The sequence below is a fragment of the Camelina sativa genome, chromosome 8, assembly GCF_030686135.1.
Source record: "Camelina sativa cultivar CO46 ecotype springtype chromosome 8, ASM3068613v1".
Taxonomy (NCBI): domain Eukaryota; kingdom Viridiplantae; phylum Streptophyta; class Magnoliopsida; order Brassicales; family Brassicaceae; genus Camelina; species Camelina sativa.
The window spans coordinates 7,410,424-7,423,289 of NC_141887.1; the positions used below are offsets into that span (position 1 = coordinate 7,410,424).

Below are 12,866 nucleotides of genomic sequence, written 5' to 3' on the forward strand. Positions count from 1 at the left end.
ATCAATATAACAACATCACTTTGGAGGGAAAAAAATGTGTATATAAAAAAACGAAAGTTGTAAAAAAAAAAAGAGAAGGTAATTTATAAATTTAAAGGAATTATATGGACCGAGAGGTTTATTTCAGATTAAAAATAAAATAAAAAAACCCAGTGGCTTCTTCTTCTTTGGTTTACCGGAGAAACTTAGGGTTTTTTTTCCTCGGCGAACTGAAACAATGGGTACTTCAGTGCAGGTGACGCCCTTGTGCGGAGTTTACAACGAGAATCCTCTCTCCTACTTAGTCTCCGTTGATGGTTTCAATTTCCTCATCGACTGTGGTTGGAACGATCTCTTTGACACATCGCTCCTCGAACCTCTCTCCAGGTTTCTCTCTTTATTACCTCCAATTTCGTAATCACTTAATTCAATTTGTGTTCGTTTCTGGTTTTCACATTACAAATTCTGGTTTCGATTCTTCTTGATTTACAGGGTTGCTTCTACTATAGATGCAGTTTTGCTTTCTCATCCAGATACGCTTCACCTTGGTGCTCTTCCTTACGCTATGAAGCAGCTTGGACTCTCTGCTCCCGTTTATGCTACTGAGCCTGTTCATAGATTAGGTCTTCTCACAATGTATGATCAGTTTCTATCCAGGAAGGTGAGCTTTTTTTCATTTGTTGTTTACTTGGTTATTTTGCACAGTTTTATGGGTTTGTAACACGATGATCTTACTGTTGCAGCAAGTTTCCGACTTTGATCTGTTTACACTGGATGACATTGATAATGCTTTCCAGAATGTGATCAGATTGACTTACTCACAGAATTACCATCTTCCAGGTTTACGTAATTCTTGTGCCTTTTAGAAAACTTGACTCTTATCTCAAGCAATTTTCATCTGCATTATCTATATATCCCATATCGAGAATGAGTTCACTGACACACATTGAGTATTGTGGTTGTAGAACACCTAAGTTATGACTTCAAAAGGATGTCTCAAAAGTCTTATCTTTGTCTTATTAGGGGAGGGAGAGGGTATTGTTATTGCTCCTCATGTTGCTGGACACTTATTGTAGAACACCTAAGTTATGACTTCAAAAGGATGTCTCAAAAGTCTTATCTTTGTCTTATTAGGGAAGGGAGAGGGTATTGTTATTGCTCCTCATGTTGCTGGACACATGTTGGGAGGTAGCATCTGGAGGATAACAAAGGACGGGGAGGATGTTATATATGCTGTTGACTACAATCATCGGAAAGAAAGGTACACATGTTCAGCTTTTACCTGATTTGGAGTTGGAGTATTTTTCTTAACAGTAAATAAAGAGACAGAAACGTGATACTGAATTGTACTTCTTAATTCAGGCATTTAAATGGAACTGTTTTACAGTCTTTTGTTCGGCCTGCTGTTCTGATAACCGATGCTTATCATGCTCTTTATACCAATCAAACCGCAAGACAGCAAAGGGACAAAGAATTTCTAGGTTGGCTTGTAGTTCAATATGTATTATGTCTCTTCTATGGTATTAGATATGCCTGATTTTAACTGCCAGAAACACTCGTGTATGTCCCCATATGTTAATCAACACTCGTGTATGTCCCCATATGTTAATCAGATACCATTTCAAAACATCTTGAAGTTGGGGGCAATGTTCTATTGCCAGTAGACACTGCAGGTCGAGTCCTGGAACTTCTCTTGATACTTGAACAGGTAAGAGAACCACTTTGAATGTATTGTGTTCTCCGTTAATGTTCAGCGATTTATGTAGAGACTGAATATTGATCCAACCTGCAGCATTGGTCACAAAGAGGTTTCAGTTTTCCAATTTACTTTCTCACGTACGTGTCATCTAGCACTATTGACTATGTTAAGAGTTTCCTCGAGTGGATGAGTGACTCCATTTCAAAGTCCTTTGAGACTTCACGTGATAATGCCTTTTTACTGAGGTAGATTCTCTTATAATAATGTTTTATTTTGTGCCGACGTTTGTATACAATACAGAAGACATCAAAATGAAATTTAAACTCATGCAGGCATGTCACTCTCTTAATAAACAAGACTGATCTGGATAATGCTCCACCTGGTCCAAAGGTTAGTTTATAAAATTATAAGTAAATCAATAATGTTTGGTAGTAATAGAACTTGGTAAATTTTTTTTATTTTATTTCCTTTCTCCTCAGCTGTTAGTAGAACTATATGCTTCCTATTGTATGTTAGTAGTGACTGAACCTTATTATGTAGGTTGTTCTTGCTTCCATGGGTAGTCTCGAAGCCGGTTTTGCTCGTGATATATTCGTTGAGTGGGCAAATGATCCCAGAAATTTAGTCCTCTTTACTGAAACAGGCCAGGTACGATTTTATAATCCTTATATGGTAAGGAACTAAAATGTATTAGCATTGTTGTGAAGACCTGGTGATAGTTTCTCCCTAGTGCTGGTCAATTAGATAAGTGGGTGTGGGATCGTGATATATGAGAATCTTTTTTTTTCTGACCAGAGTGTTCACCCATATTTCATCCTACTTAGAGTGTAAATATTTCACCTCCAATGTGTACACACTAGGCAGAGATTATGTAACTTAAAGCAGCATTTTCAATCAGAGGTTAAAAACAATTGCCAATAAAGCCTGGCTTGCACCTTTCTCCAGGGCTTTCAGTCATGAATTTTACAATGAGTTACATTTAGTACATTAAAGAATAGACAACATAAAAGGTTTTGGTAGACTATTCATATTTTTGGCATTGACATTACTGTGCGCAAACTGTCTAGTTGACCGTTTCCTTCATTTCAAGTGAACAGAAATAATTTTGTAATTGAGTTCTTCCTTATTGCTGAATTATTAAGTTCAATCACACCGTATGATCCAAGTGAAATCATTGAAATCCTTCATCCAATTTATTACCTTAGCCAGTGGCCGTGTTCCTTAGTTGCGATGGCAATTATTATATCCATGTGGTCATTCCAAGTTCATGTGATCTAAGATTTGCAAGATGTTTCGGTTTGTAATCAATCCCATATATATAAACTGCTGTTTGTTTGATTTTCTCTCGTCATGTGTTTCTATTTGCAGTTTGGCACTTTAGCTCGCATGCTTCAGTCATCCCCACCTCCTAAATTTGTGAAAGTCACCATGTCAAAAAGGGTTCCTTTAGCTGGGGAAGAGTTGATTGCATATGAAGAAGAGCAAAACAGACTGAAAAGGGAAGAAGCTTTGCGAGCTAGCCTCGTCAAAGAAGAGGAAATAAAAGCTTCCCATGGATCCGATGACAATTCAAGTGAACCTATGGTCATAGATACCAAGACTACTCACGATGGTAATTTTTTCCTAAAATTATAGAACATTTTAGTAGCTTTGAATATTATGTTGCCTGTTACTTCTTAGTTTTCATGTACACTTCAACATAAATTGAAGTGTATAGTACTGAAAATGGCAGTGCATATGATACTCTCTGTAATGTACTAGTTAGCTGGCCTTAGGAGGCGTTTATGTGGCTATCTTGGTATGAGGTAGAAGCTACATTTAGAAGTCTAATGATACATTTCTTGTAAATTTGTCATAGTTTTTTCAAAGTCCCACAATATGTGTCTTTTTCACTTAGACTTCCTTGTTACCTCTGTTGATGACTGTTCTTTCCATTACGTAGTGGTCTGCAACTGATCTTTCACATTTCTGACCACTCTTGCAGGTGTTGGTTCTCACGGGCCTGCATATAAAGATATATTGATTGATGGATTTGTTCCCCCATCCAGCAGCGTAGCTCCAATGTTCCCATTCTTTGATAACGCATGTGAATGGGACGAATTTGGGGAGGTTATTAATCCAGATGACTACGTGATCAAGGATGAAGACATGGACCGAGGAGCAATGCATGTACGTTCCTTGTATATTTGGTCTTTATTTAGCTCTCGTTATATTTGCAACCTAGACTTCTTATATTCCATGATGTGTGCATAGCCGTCCTTATGATGATATTGTTTTTTGAATTAAAAAGAAAAGAGATTTAACAAATCTGCTCAATATGCACTGAGGATTTGGGATACAGATATGTTAGCTTTTACGGTAAGTTGCTTAGGCTCCTGATTTGGTATGAGTGCAATTCTTCAGTTGAGTGCACTGGTTCGACCGTTTCATCTTTAGTTTCTCTTTTACAAATGATTGCCTACTAGTACGGTTTGCTATGCTATGGGTGGTGTGGATTGTGTGAATGTATGGCATTGTCCCCATAATATTATCTCTTAACCCCCTAGTTAAAATCAGCTTTAGGAGCATTCTATGTAGAATCTTCTGTTGCTTATCAAACTTTTGATATAAAATTTCATTTCAGACCGGAGGTGATGTGGATGGAAGGCTTGATGAGGCTACTGCTAGTCTCATGCTTGATACAAGACCTTCGAAAGTCATATCCAACGAGCTCATCGTAAGTAGACTCTATTACAAACTTTATAAGAGCTCCTTAACCATCTAAAGAGCAAGACATCGATAGAGATATTGGACTCAGCTCAGCCTCCCATTTGTTCTCCCTTTCTAGAAACTCTAATTGTTGTTATAGATTGCTTATCAATGATAGGTAACAGGGAGTTATAGTCTTCTCACTTAGAAGTAGAGAGATAGAATTTTTTAATCTGATGATACCAGAGAGCTTGCAAGCAAAACTTATTAATTGACGTTCTAGTTAATTGTCACTGGATACCTTGCTTATCAGATCTTAAGCACAATAATACAACTTATTGCTAGTTTGTTGGTTGGACTAGTCGGTCTAATTTTCCTTATTATTATTATAGAGTAACTTGTGTGTGTGTCCTTACTTTTATACACTTATGTCATTTAGAAGTTTCAGAAGACTATTTTCATAATGTAGGGCTTGCCTGATATACAAAACAGATATGGCTGTTTTAGACTTCTGTCTATACGGAGTTGCTGTCTAGTTTCCCTGATAAATGATTTAGTTTGTTGTTATGCTTTTGCGCAGGTGACTGTTAGTTGTTCACTTGTTAAAATGGACTATGAAGGTCGGTCTGATGGCCGCTCAATCAAGTCAATGATTGCACACGTTTCTCCTCTTAAACTTGTACGTTGCAATTCCTTGTCTCTTGTCTTATATTTATAAGTAACAACATTGATATAAATTATGGTGATGTAATGTTATATCATGTGAAGGTTCTGGTGCATGCGATAGCTGAGGCCACAGAGCATTTGAAGCAACACTGCTTGAACAACATCTGTCCACACGTGTACGCTCCTCAAATAGAGGAAACAGTGGATGTGACTTCTGATTTATGTGCTTACAAGGTAGAAATCTGAAACTTATTAGAAAGATCCTTCTAACGCATGGGTTTTTAGTTATGATTGAATTAACCTGTATGGTGTAATACATCATCAGGTCCAACTTTCTGAAAAGCTGATGAGCAATGTGATCTTCAAGAAGGTACCTTTTATTTCCGTGGTTATATATATTTTTTATTCCTGGATTTGCATCCAATGTCTGTGAATAAATGATGAAAACCAGCTGGGAGATTCGGAAGTAGCTTGGGTGGATTCTGAAGTAGGGAAGACAGAGAGCGACATGAGGTCTCTACAACCGATGGCAGGCGCTGCATCTCCACACAAACCTGTTCTAGTAGGTGATCTGAAAATTGCAGACTTCAAGCAGTTTCTGTCAAGCAAGGGTGTTCAGGTAGAATTTGCAGGTGGAGGAGCTTTACGTTGTGGAGAATATGTCACTCTACGAAAGGTCGGTCCAACTGGTCAAAAGGTAAATACAAAACATATCTTACAAATATTTACTACAAGTATTAAGCAAATCACACGATGGCTTAAAAAGTTTAAAATTTATGGGGGCTTGTTCAGGGAGGAGCATCGGGTCCACAGCAAATTCTGATAGAAGGACCTTTGTGTGAAGACTATTACAAAATCAGGGATTATCTATATTCTCAGTTTTACCTTCTCTGATGAAGATTCTTCTCCTTTCGGCAACACTTTTTAGGTGGTAACCTCGTAGATTGATGTGTTAAAAAAAATGGCAAAATAGATTTTTCCTAGTCTTTTTGTCCTGTCATCTTGGTAGAAAACTTAAAAATTGTACTTACCCGTTATTACCAAAGCTTAAAGGTGTGATTTTGTAACATTGTACCAACATCGTAAGGGATATATATATATATACCACTCCTCTATAACTATGGTTATTACCGAAGCTTACCGTTTCATTTTTATAGTCAAAAAGATTTTGCCAAAGATATTATGTCTAGAATTGGATTCCAAACAATCGAAAGACCATTTTCATTACACCTGGTGTTGGATTCGTGATGATGTGGCATTTAGCTTCTTTACTTGTTAAAACCATTTGTAAAAACATGGAAATTTGGAAAAATAAAGAAAGCAATTTTCAAAGTTATTATGAGGTGGTGGTTAGGTGTGGTCTGTGTGTTTGTGTCCGTCTGAGGCTCATCACTCTCCAACGCCTCTGGTAACGAAACGAACACACATATTGATATTGATACGCATTACTCTTAATTCTAAACCCTAATCCTCCTTTCCCATTATTCTCTTCTTCTTCTTCTTCTACCAGTCAATCATCTTCTTATCCTCTCTCTCTTACTCCAAAACAAGCCATGGCTTCTGCGACCGCCACGTGGACACCTTCCTCCCTCCAGCTCCGTCTCGCTTTTAGCTCCGGCGTCCGTCGGAATTCTCGCGCCGTTTACTTACGACCGTCGCGATTAGCTAGGAAATCGGGTTGTGGAGTGGTCGTCTGTGTTTCGCAGAAGCCTGAAGTCGATGCTGCCTGGACCGGATCGGATTCGTCAAAGTCGTCGGCTGATAATTTGGCTGGGTGGGATGATTCCGGCAACGATGATAAAAAGTCTGCTAGAGCTAAGAAGAAGAGTCTGATTGAAGGTATATGCAGAGAATTAACCAAGAGTGTTATGAACTGTGAGATTCGGAGTTTTCGATGTTTAAATCAGCTGGTGATTGTATGATTTTTACACGTTTCATGATAATGCATACTTGATGATAAGAGTAATTCTAGGAGCCATGAGTGTTGTTGTTCTTATGGAGGAGATGCACACACTTATCTTTAGAACGAGTTAATGAATAGTGTGCCTCTTTTTCTCTGTTTGATAGTTAGTTGGTTATTGAGAGGTTGTTTAGTCAGTGCAGATTTTCAAAATGGTTCAATGTATGTTACGGTGGAGTTTTTGTTAGGACTCTTTAGCATTTTTGATTTCTCTGTCTGAAGCTGTTTATAGTTTACCGGTTTTCTGGTGGACTAATAACAATCTGGAAGTAGTTCGCTTTCAGGTGTAGTTGGGGCTGGAGTTGCTGGAATCGTTTTGTTTCTTGGGCTAAGCTATGCAACAGCATCTTTTAACAAGCGTAATACTCCTTTTCTTAAAGTTATTCAAGCTCTTTCAAGTGGCTGTTTCAGAAGTTTTCTGTTACTGATTTATAGGGACATCATCTTTTGAGTGCAGGAACAAAGAAACAGGAGATGCACTCTTTGACTTCTCAGCAGGAAAGTATGATTCAGTCGTCTGATGAAATTTCTAGTGATGAGATCAAGGTAGATAACAGTGAGGAAAACAGTCTTAAGGACGAGGGTAAGGGTGTAGAAAATAATGATATAGCTCAGCAAGGTGATGAAGGGTCTGGTGAAGATAAACTACTTGGTAAGGAGACTTTGCCATTTGATGGTGTAATGTCTGATGAAACAGATGCTACTGAAAGGATGCCCCAAGATACGCCTGAAGCAGATGTGATGATCAATGTGGAAACTGATCTTGAGACAGCAGAAAGTGAGAAGATAATTTCTGAATCTAAGTCTCTGTTAGACTCATCCACTGAGCCTATTCTTCCAGATTCAGAAAGTAGTAATCTTGCGGATGTGGAAAATCCAGCTACTAAAGATCCAGATAGCCTTCCGAACACTGAACCAACCAATGTGTCTGATTTTGAAAATCGTGCTAACAGTCAGAAGGAAACTGAGGAGCTTCCTGAGGTTTCTCCACTAGATGACACGGGAACAGAACTCTCGACTGTAACTGAGGAGCTTCCTGAGGTTGACGGAACACCCGAGTACTTGACTGCGGGAAGTATAACATCAATCTCAGACATAGATACAGCGAAAGAAACTGAATCTTCAGAAACTCCTGTGCCAGAATCAACAGATGGGGTAAACGATGAACTAAACATAGATCGTCAAGATGAGGTCGACAACGGACCACCTTTGGAAATACCAAGTGCTGGAAGTGCATTTTCTTCTGCAGGAATTCCTGCACCTTTTATGTCTGTTCTAGTAAATCCTGGAAAGATTCTTGTCCCCGCAGCTGCGGATCAGGTCCAGTGTCAAGCATTTGCAGCTTTGCAAGTTCTGAAGGTAATATTATTTTTTATGTGGTACAAGACCCTCGCTATGTGTGTTGATGTAGAGCTTTGCATTGTTCTGGCACATGTAAATCTTGCAGCTTATAGTTCATTGTGTCCTATCTCTCAGGTCATTGAAACTGACACCCAACCTAGTGATCTATGTACTCGCAGAGAATATGCCAGGTGGCTAATTTCTGCCAGCAGCGCGTTATCAAGGTATACTCTTGTGATAGTGTTAGTGTATCTGATTGGGTTAAACTGTTTGTCTTTGGTATTAAAAAAGTGAAATTCATACATTTATGTGTGTTCTTCAACTTTTTGTAGAACCACAACTTCAAAAGTGTATCCTGCTATGTTTATAGAGAATGTTACTGAGCTTGCTTTCGATGATGTTACTCCAGAAGACCCTGATTTCTCATCCATTCAAGGTTAAGATGAACTCCGAATTTTAATTCTACCCGAAAGTAAAATAACATATGAAGCTAAATTCTGTTTACTCTTTTCAGGGTTGGCAGAAGCGGGGCTCATCACGAGCAAGCTTTCTAACCGCGATCTGCTTGACGATATTGAAGGCACAGTCTTGTTTTCCCCTGAAAGGTATATTGCCGGAAACTCATCCAGCTTGTCAAAAAGAAATTCTGCATTTGTATATCGCAAATTCTCTTATGACATCAGTGCTGCATTTTCAACATTCTTATGAAACCAAACGGCATAAAATATTTGTTCATTCTGTTTCTAGAAAATTTATTATATTTTGTACTTTTGACTATGGTATTTCAGATGTAGTTTATTTCTATAAGTTAAGCTTATTTCTGGTTCGATGCAGCCTTCTTTCACGCCAGGATCTTATAAGCTGGAAAATGGCCTTGGAGAAACGACAGCTTCCAGAAGCTGATAAAAAGGTTGGATATTAAGCTCGGTTTTGTTCACTTCTCATAAGATTGCAAATAATCATTAATTCGCTTAATCATGCAGAAGCTGTATGAACTATCGGGTTTCATTGACATCGAGAAGATAAACCCAGATGCATGGCCTGCTATTATCGCAGATTTATCTAGTGGGGAACAAGGAATCGCTGCCCTTGCATTTGGTATGTGCAGATTTCACATTTAGATATGTCTTCTTGCACATTCATTACCTTTTTGTATAAATGCACACACATTTTTTAGGTTGTACAAGATTGTTTCAACCTCAAAAACCAGTCACCAAAGGACAAGCTGCCATTGCTCTTTCAAGTGGTGAGGCATCCGATATTGTTAGTGAGGAATTGGCACGTATAGAAGCAGAATCGATGGCTGAAAAAGCTGTGTCTGCGCATAACGCCCTTGTTGCGGAGGTAGAAAAAGACGTCAATGCAAGCTTTGAGAAAGAGCTTTCCGTGGAACGGGAAAAGATTGAAGCGGTCGAGAAAATGGCGAAACTAGCGAAAGTGGAGTTAGAGCAGCTGAAGGAGAAGAGAGAGGAAGAGAATCTGGCCTTGGTGAAAGAACGAGCTGCTGTCGAGTCAGAAATGGAGGTGCTCTCAAGGTTAAGACGCGAAGCAGAAGACAAGCTGGAGGATTTGATGAGTAACAAGGCGGAGATATCTTTTGAGAAGGAAAGGGTTTCCAATCTTCGAAAAGAAGCTGAAGAAGAGAGCCAGCGGATTTCAAAGTTGCAGTATGAATTGGAAGTTGAACGAAAAGCCCTGTCTATGGCCAGGTACTTTTAAACTCATTACTTTTATAAGGACAAAAGTTTCTATCAAAATTCTGATATCTAACCCATGAGTATAACTGTATAAACCTTTCAATCTGTCCATAACCGTATTCCCGTCATATGTTGTTTGTTCAGATCGTGGGCCGAGGAGGAAGGAAAGAGAGCTAAAGAACAAGGAAGAGCCTTAGAAGAGGCAAGAAAGCGATGGGAAACAAATGGACTGAAAGTTGTTGTTGATAAAGACCTTCAAGAGACGAGCATTGGAGAGACTGAAGAAAGTGTATTACTCAACAATGTGGAGAGATCGTCGGTTGAAGAAACTGAGGAGAGAGCCAAAACCCTGATGAATAAGCTGAAAGAGATGGCTGGAACCGTGGGAGGAAAATCCCGGGAAGTGATCTTCATTGTGATGGAGAAAATACGATCGTGGATTACAATTTTGAAGGAATACGCAGAGAATTTTGGAAAGCGAACTGGAGAAATGAGAGATGCGGCCGTTGTTAAGGCAAAAGGAGCTGCTGAGGAAGTTGGGAAAGGAACAGCTCAGGTAACCGAGAAGGTGAAGAGAGTAGCTGAGGAGTGTAGAGATGGAGTTGGAAAGATCTCCCAAAGGTTCAAGACCTAAGTAAGAAAAGTATTTTAACTTTTTGTATTTTGTTTCTAAATGATAAAAATAAAAGAGAATAATGGGATGGCCATTACATTTACAGTATTGGTCCAGTGATGATCAGAACCCTAAATTGTATCATTTTGTAATTTTTTGTTGTGGTTACTAATACTTACACTTCAGTGCAATATGTTATAAGCTGCCTTGGTTAGTCATAGGCGCTTTTCACTGCAGAAAATAATAACATCTGAATTACGTCAATCCAATTTTAATAATCCCCCACGGTTGGATTATGTTATGAACATTGGTTGATAGTTGATTGATACGAATGGTATTGTTATATAAGTTCTCAATAGTTTTAAGATTTTTTTGTAATTGTACAACTGAATGCATTATAATGTTTATATTTGGAACCTAAGTTTTAACATAAAACTCCCAAACTCGTTATATTTCATAAACACAGGAAACCGAAGTACCAGAAATATTCGAGATCTAAGTATTAATAAACCGCACCAAAAAGAAAACAGAGTCTTAAACAAAATCAAGAACAGGAAGAAGAATTCAAGAATGATTAAAGTTCTAAAGCAACGATCTTTACTTCTTCTCTTCTTTTTCGGCCTCAGCTGCCCTCTTGGCTCTGGCACCAGCATGGCGTGCGTTTGTTCGCTCAAGACGGAGTTTGTCATAAGCTTTGAAAGCCTTCATATCGGCACTCACCTTCACTAGCTCCATGGCTGCCTTCTGGCTAACAATTGGCATGTAATCTCCCTGGACTTGAGTAGCATTAGCAAGCTCCTCTGGGGTAGAATCACCAGCCTAAAATACAAAAGATACCAATACAAAATTGTTATATACATATAACAAAGAACTCAAGAATCAAGAGGTGTATCTCAAAGTACTACTTCTCTATCTAATATATCAAAGAGATGATACCTTGACTTTACGGGAACGGCGAGGGAACACAACCAGCTTAGCCTTGTAAGTCTTTAACCTTTGGACATTGGATTGAAGACCCTCCAAAGAACGGTTCTTGCGACGGTGATCAACAGAAATTCCGATTGTTGGAGCCAACTTCTTTGGGATACCAGCAGACTAATTAAACACATACAGGAATTATTAGCTCTCTCATCTCTATAAACCTTAAGAAGATAACAGCCAAAAGAAGAGAGATGTTCCAGAATTAAGACCTTAAGCTCTTCAAGAGTGAATCCTTTTCCAGCTCTAACTTTCATGTTGTACTTAAGAGTCTGACCATGCACAACAGGGCGGAGAGGACCAGAGGTTGGACGAGGGAAGATCTTCACAGCCTTCGTCTGTCTAGCTGAGAAAACACATCACGCATAAAGGAGACATAAGTAAAGATGAGACTCTACTTCACAAGTACACAACTCAAAACGTAAGTAAGCAAATGATTTAACTAGAAAGAAGATCCAAAAAAGAGAATTTTAACCAACCAACACGTCTCCTTGTTTTCCTGGCAGGCTGGTTAAACCAAGTCTTGACATAGTTCTGCCAATGCTTGCGGAAGTGTGAGCTCGGGATAACGTTGTTGTGCTTCATTTTTCTAATAAACAAAATACAAAAAGTTAAAACATGAGAACAAGAGAAAACAAAAAAGATCTTATCTTTCAATTCTAATCGTGTTAAGCAATTAGGAGAATTTACAATTACAAAAACTACATCAACCGAGCAAATGAGTATAAATTAAACACATTACAAGTGATACAACAGATTAGGCTACTCTATATTACTAAAAACATGATCAACAAAAATAATAAAAAAATTGCAGAATCAAATGCTATACAAAATCCTAACAAAATTCAAAGCAAAGCTCAAAATGAAAAAAATGAAAAGAAAAAAAAAACTGTGGATTCAACTAAATCAACACACACTAAAGCTTCAATTGATCCATGATTCAATGGAGAAAGAAAAAAAAAACGCAAAATTCTTAAACACCTAACGAAGAGAGACAAGAAAAGCTCGGAGAGATCGATAGAGAGAGAGGGATAGAGAGACTCACAGCGGCTGGACAGAGTGACTGAGACGAAACGACTAGGGCTGCTCAAGATCCTGATGATACATTTGATATATATTAAAACCCTAATTTGACTTCACATAAAGGTTTACTATTGGGCTTCGTAAGTTTAAATGGACCTGGTTTCAATCAAATAAAGACGAACCCTCTAAACGGTGCGTTTATTCCCCATTGGAAACGGTATC

At 38.4% G+C, this 12,866-nt stretch overlaps 3 protein-coding genes across 4 annotated transcripts; 2 read left to right on the forward strand and 1 right to left on the reverse strand.

Annotated features, from left to right (window-relative positions):
- The first annotated feature begins 72 nt into the window (after window positions 1-72).
- LOC104706683 (cleavage and polyadenylation specificity factor subunit 2) lies at window positions 73-6,150 on the forward strand. The gene is made up of 17 exons (XM_010422891.3): window positions 73-366; window positions 472-640; window positions 723-819; window positions 1,114-1,240; window positions 1,342-1,460; window positions 1,593-1,687; window positions 1,772-1,923; window positions 2,011-2,068; window positions 2,219-2,326; window positions 3,047-3,290; window positions 3,663-3,847; window positions 4,302-4,394; window positions 4,947-5,045; window positions 5,135-5,266; window positions 5,358-5,402; window positions 5,484-5,729; window positions 5,825-6,150. The coding sequence occupies exons 1-17, from the start codon at window positions 218-220 to the stop codon at window positions 5,924-5,926; spliced, it is 2,220 nt and encodes a 739-aa protein (XP_010421193.2). The 5' UTR covers window positions 73-217; the 3' UTR covers window positions 5,927-6,150.
- A 136-nt stretch (window positions 6,151-6,286) lies between these two features.
- Window positions 6,287-10,834, forward strand: LOC104706684 (uncharacterized). Of its 2 annotated transcripts, none has more exons than XM_010422894.2 (11): window positions 6,287-6,440; window positions 6,543-6,871; window positions 7,266-7,351; window positions 7,450-8,351; window positions 8,469-8,557; window positions 8,666-8,769; window positions 8,848-8,938; window positions 9,168-9,243; window positions 9,317-9,431; window positions 9,511-10,042; window positions 10,175-10,834. In XM_010422894.2, exons 4-11 carry the CDS (start codon window positions 7,467-7,469, stop codon window positions 10,662-10,664), a joined length of 2,382 nt encoding a protein of 793 aa, XP_010421196.2. In that variant the 5' UTR covers window positions 6,287-6,440; window positions 6,543-6,871; window positions 7,266-7,351; window positions 7,450-7,466; the 3' UTR covers window positions 10,665-10,834. The 2 variants fall into 2 exon arrangements, with proteins under 2 accessions (XP_010421196.2, XP_019083915.2); XM_019228370.2 differs by having other exon boundaries at window positions 6,312-6,440; window positions 7,277-7,351.
- A 231-nt stretch (window positions 10,835-11,065) lies between these two features.
- On the reverse strand, window positions 11,066-12,812 carry LOC104706685 (large ribosomal subunit protein eL13x). Its single transcript, XM_010422895.2, has 5 exons — window positions 12,667-12,812; window positions 12,101-12,210; window positions 11,834-11,967; window positions 11,580-11,738; window positions 11,066-11,462 (listed from the first exon to the last, which is right to left on the reverse strand). The coding sequence occupies exons 2-5, from the start codon at window positions 12,204-12,206 to the stop codon at window positions 11,241-11,243; spliced, it is 621 nt and encodes a 206-aa protein (XP_010421197.1). The 5' UTR covers window positions 12,207-12,210; window positions 12,667-12,812; the 3' UTR covers window positions 11,066-11,240.
- Between the last annotated feature and the right edge of the window lie 54 nt (window positions 12,813-12,866).

Bases quoted from the DNA above. Each gene is read 5' to 3' on its own strand.
- LOC104706683 (XM_010422891.3), top strand. From the start codon at position 218: ATGGGTACTTCAGTGCAGGTGACGCCCTTGTGCGGAGTTTACAACGAG. The intron at 820-1,113 runs GTTTACGTAATT...TTGTCTTATTAG, and splicing joins ACAGAATTACCATCTTCCAG to GGAAGGGAGAGGGTATTGTT. The intron at 5,403-5,483 runs GTACCTTTTATT...GATGAAAACCAG, and splicing joins GCAATGTGATCTTCAAGAAG to CTGGGAGATTCGGAAGTAGC.
- LOC104706684 (XM_019228370.2), top strand. From the start codon at position 6,328: ATGGAAATTTGGAAAAATAAAGAAAGCAATTTTCAAAGTTATTATGAG. The intron at 8,558-8,665 runs GTATACTCTTGT...AACTTTTTGTAG, and splicing joins GCCAGCAGCGCGTTATCAAG to AACCACAACTTCAAAAGTGT. The intron at 8,939-9,167 runs GTATATTGCCGG...GGTTCGATGCAG, and splicing joins GTCTTGTTTTCCCCTGAAAG to CCTTCTTTCACGCCAGGATC.
- LOC104706685 (XM_010422895.2), bottom strand. From the start codon at position 12,206: ATGAAGCACAACAACGTTATCCCGAGCTCACACTTCCGCAAGCATTGG. The intron at 11,968-12,100 runs GTTGGTTAAAAT...GTGTTTTCTCAG, and splicing joins GAAAACAAGGAGACGTGTTG to CTAGACAGACGAAGGCTGTG. The intron at 11,739-11,833 runs GTCTTAATTCTG...GTGTTTAATTAG, and splicing joins TCACTCTTGAAGAGCTTAAG to TCTGCTGGTATCCCAAAGAA.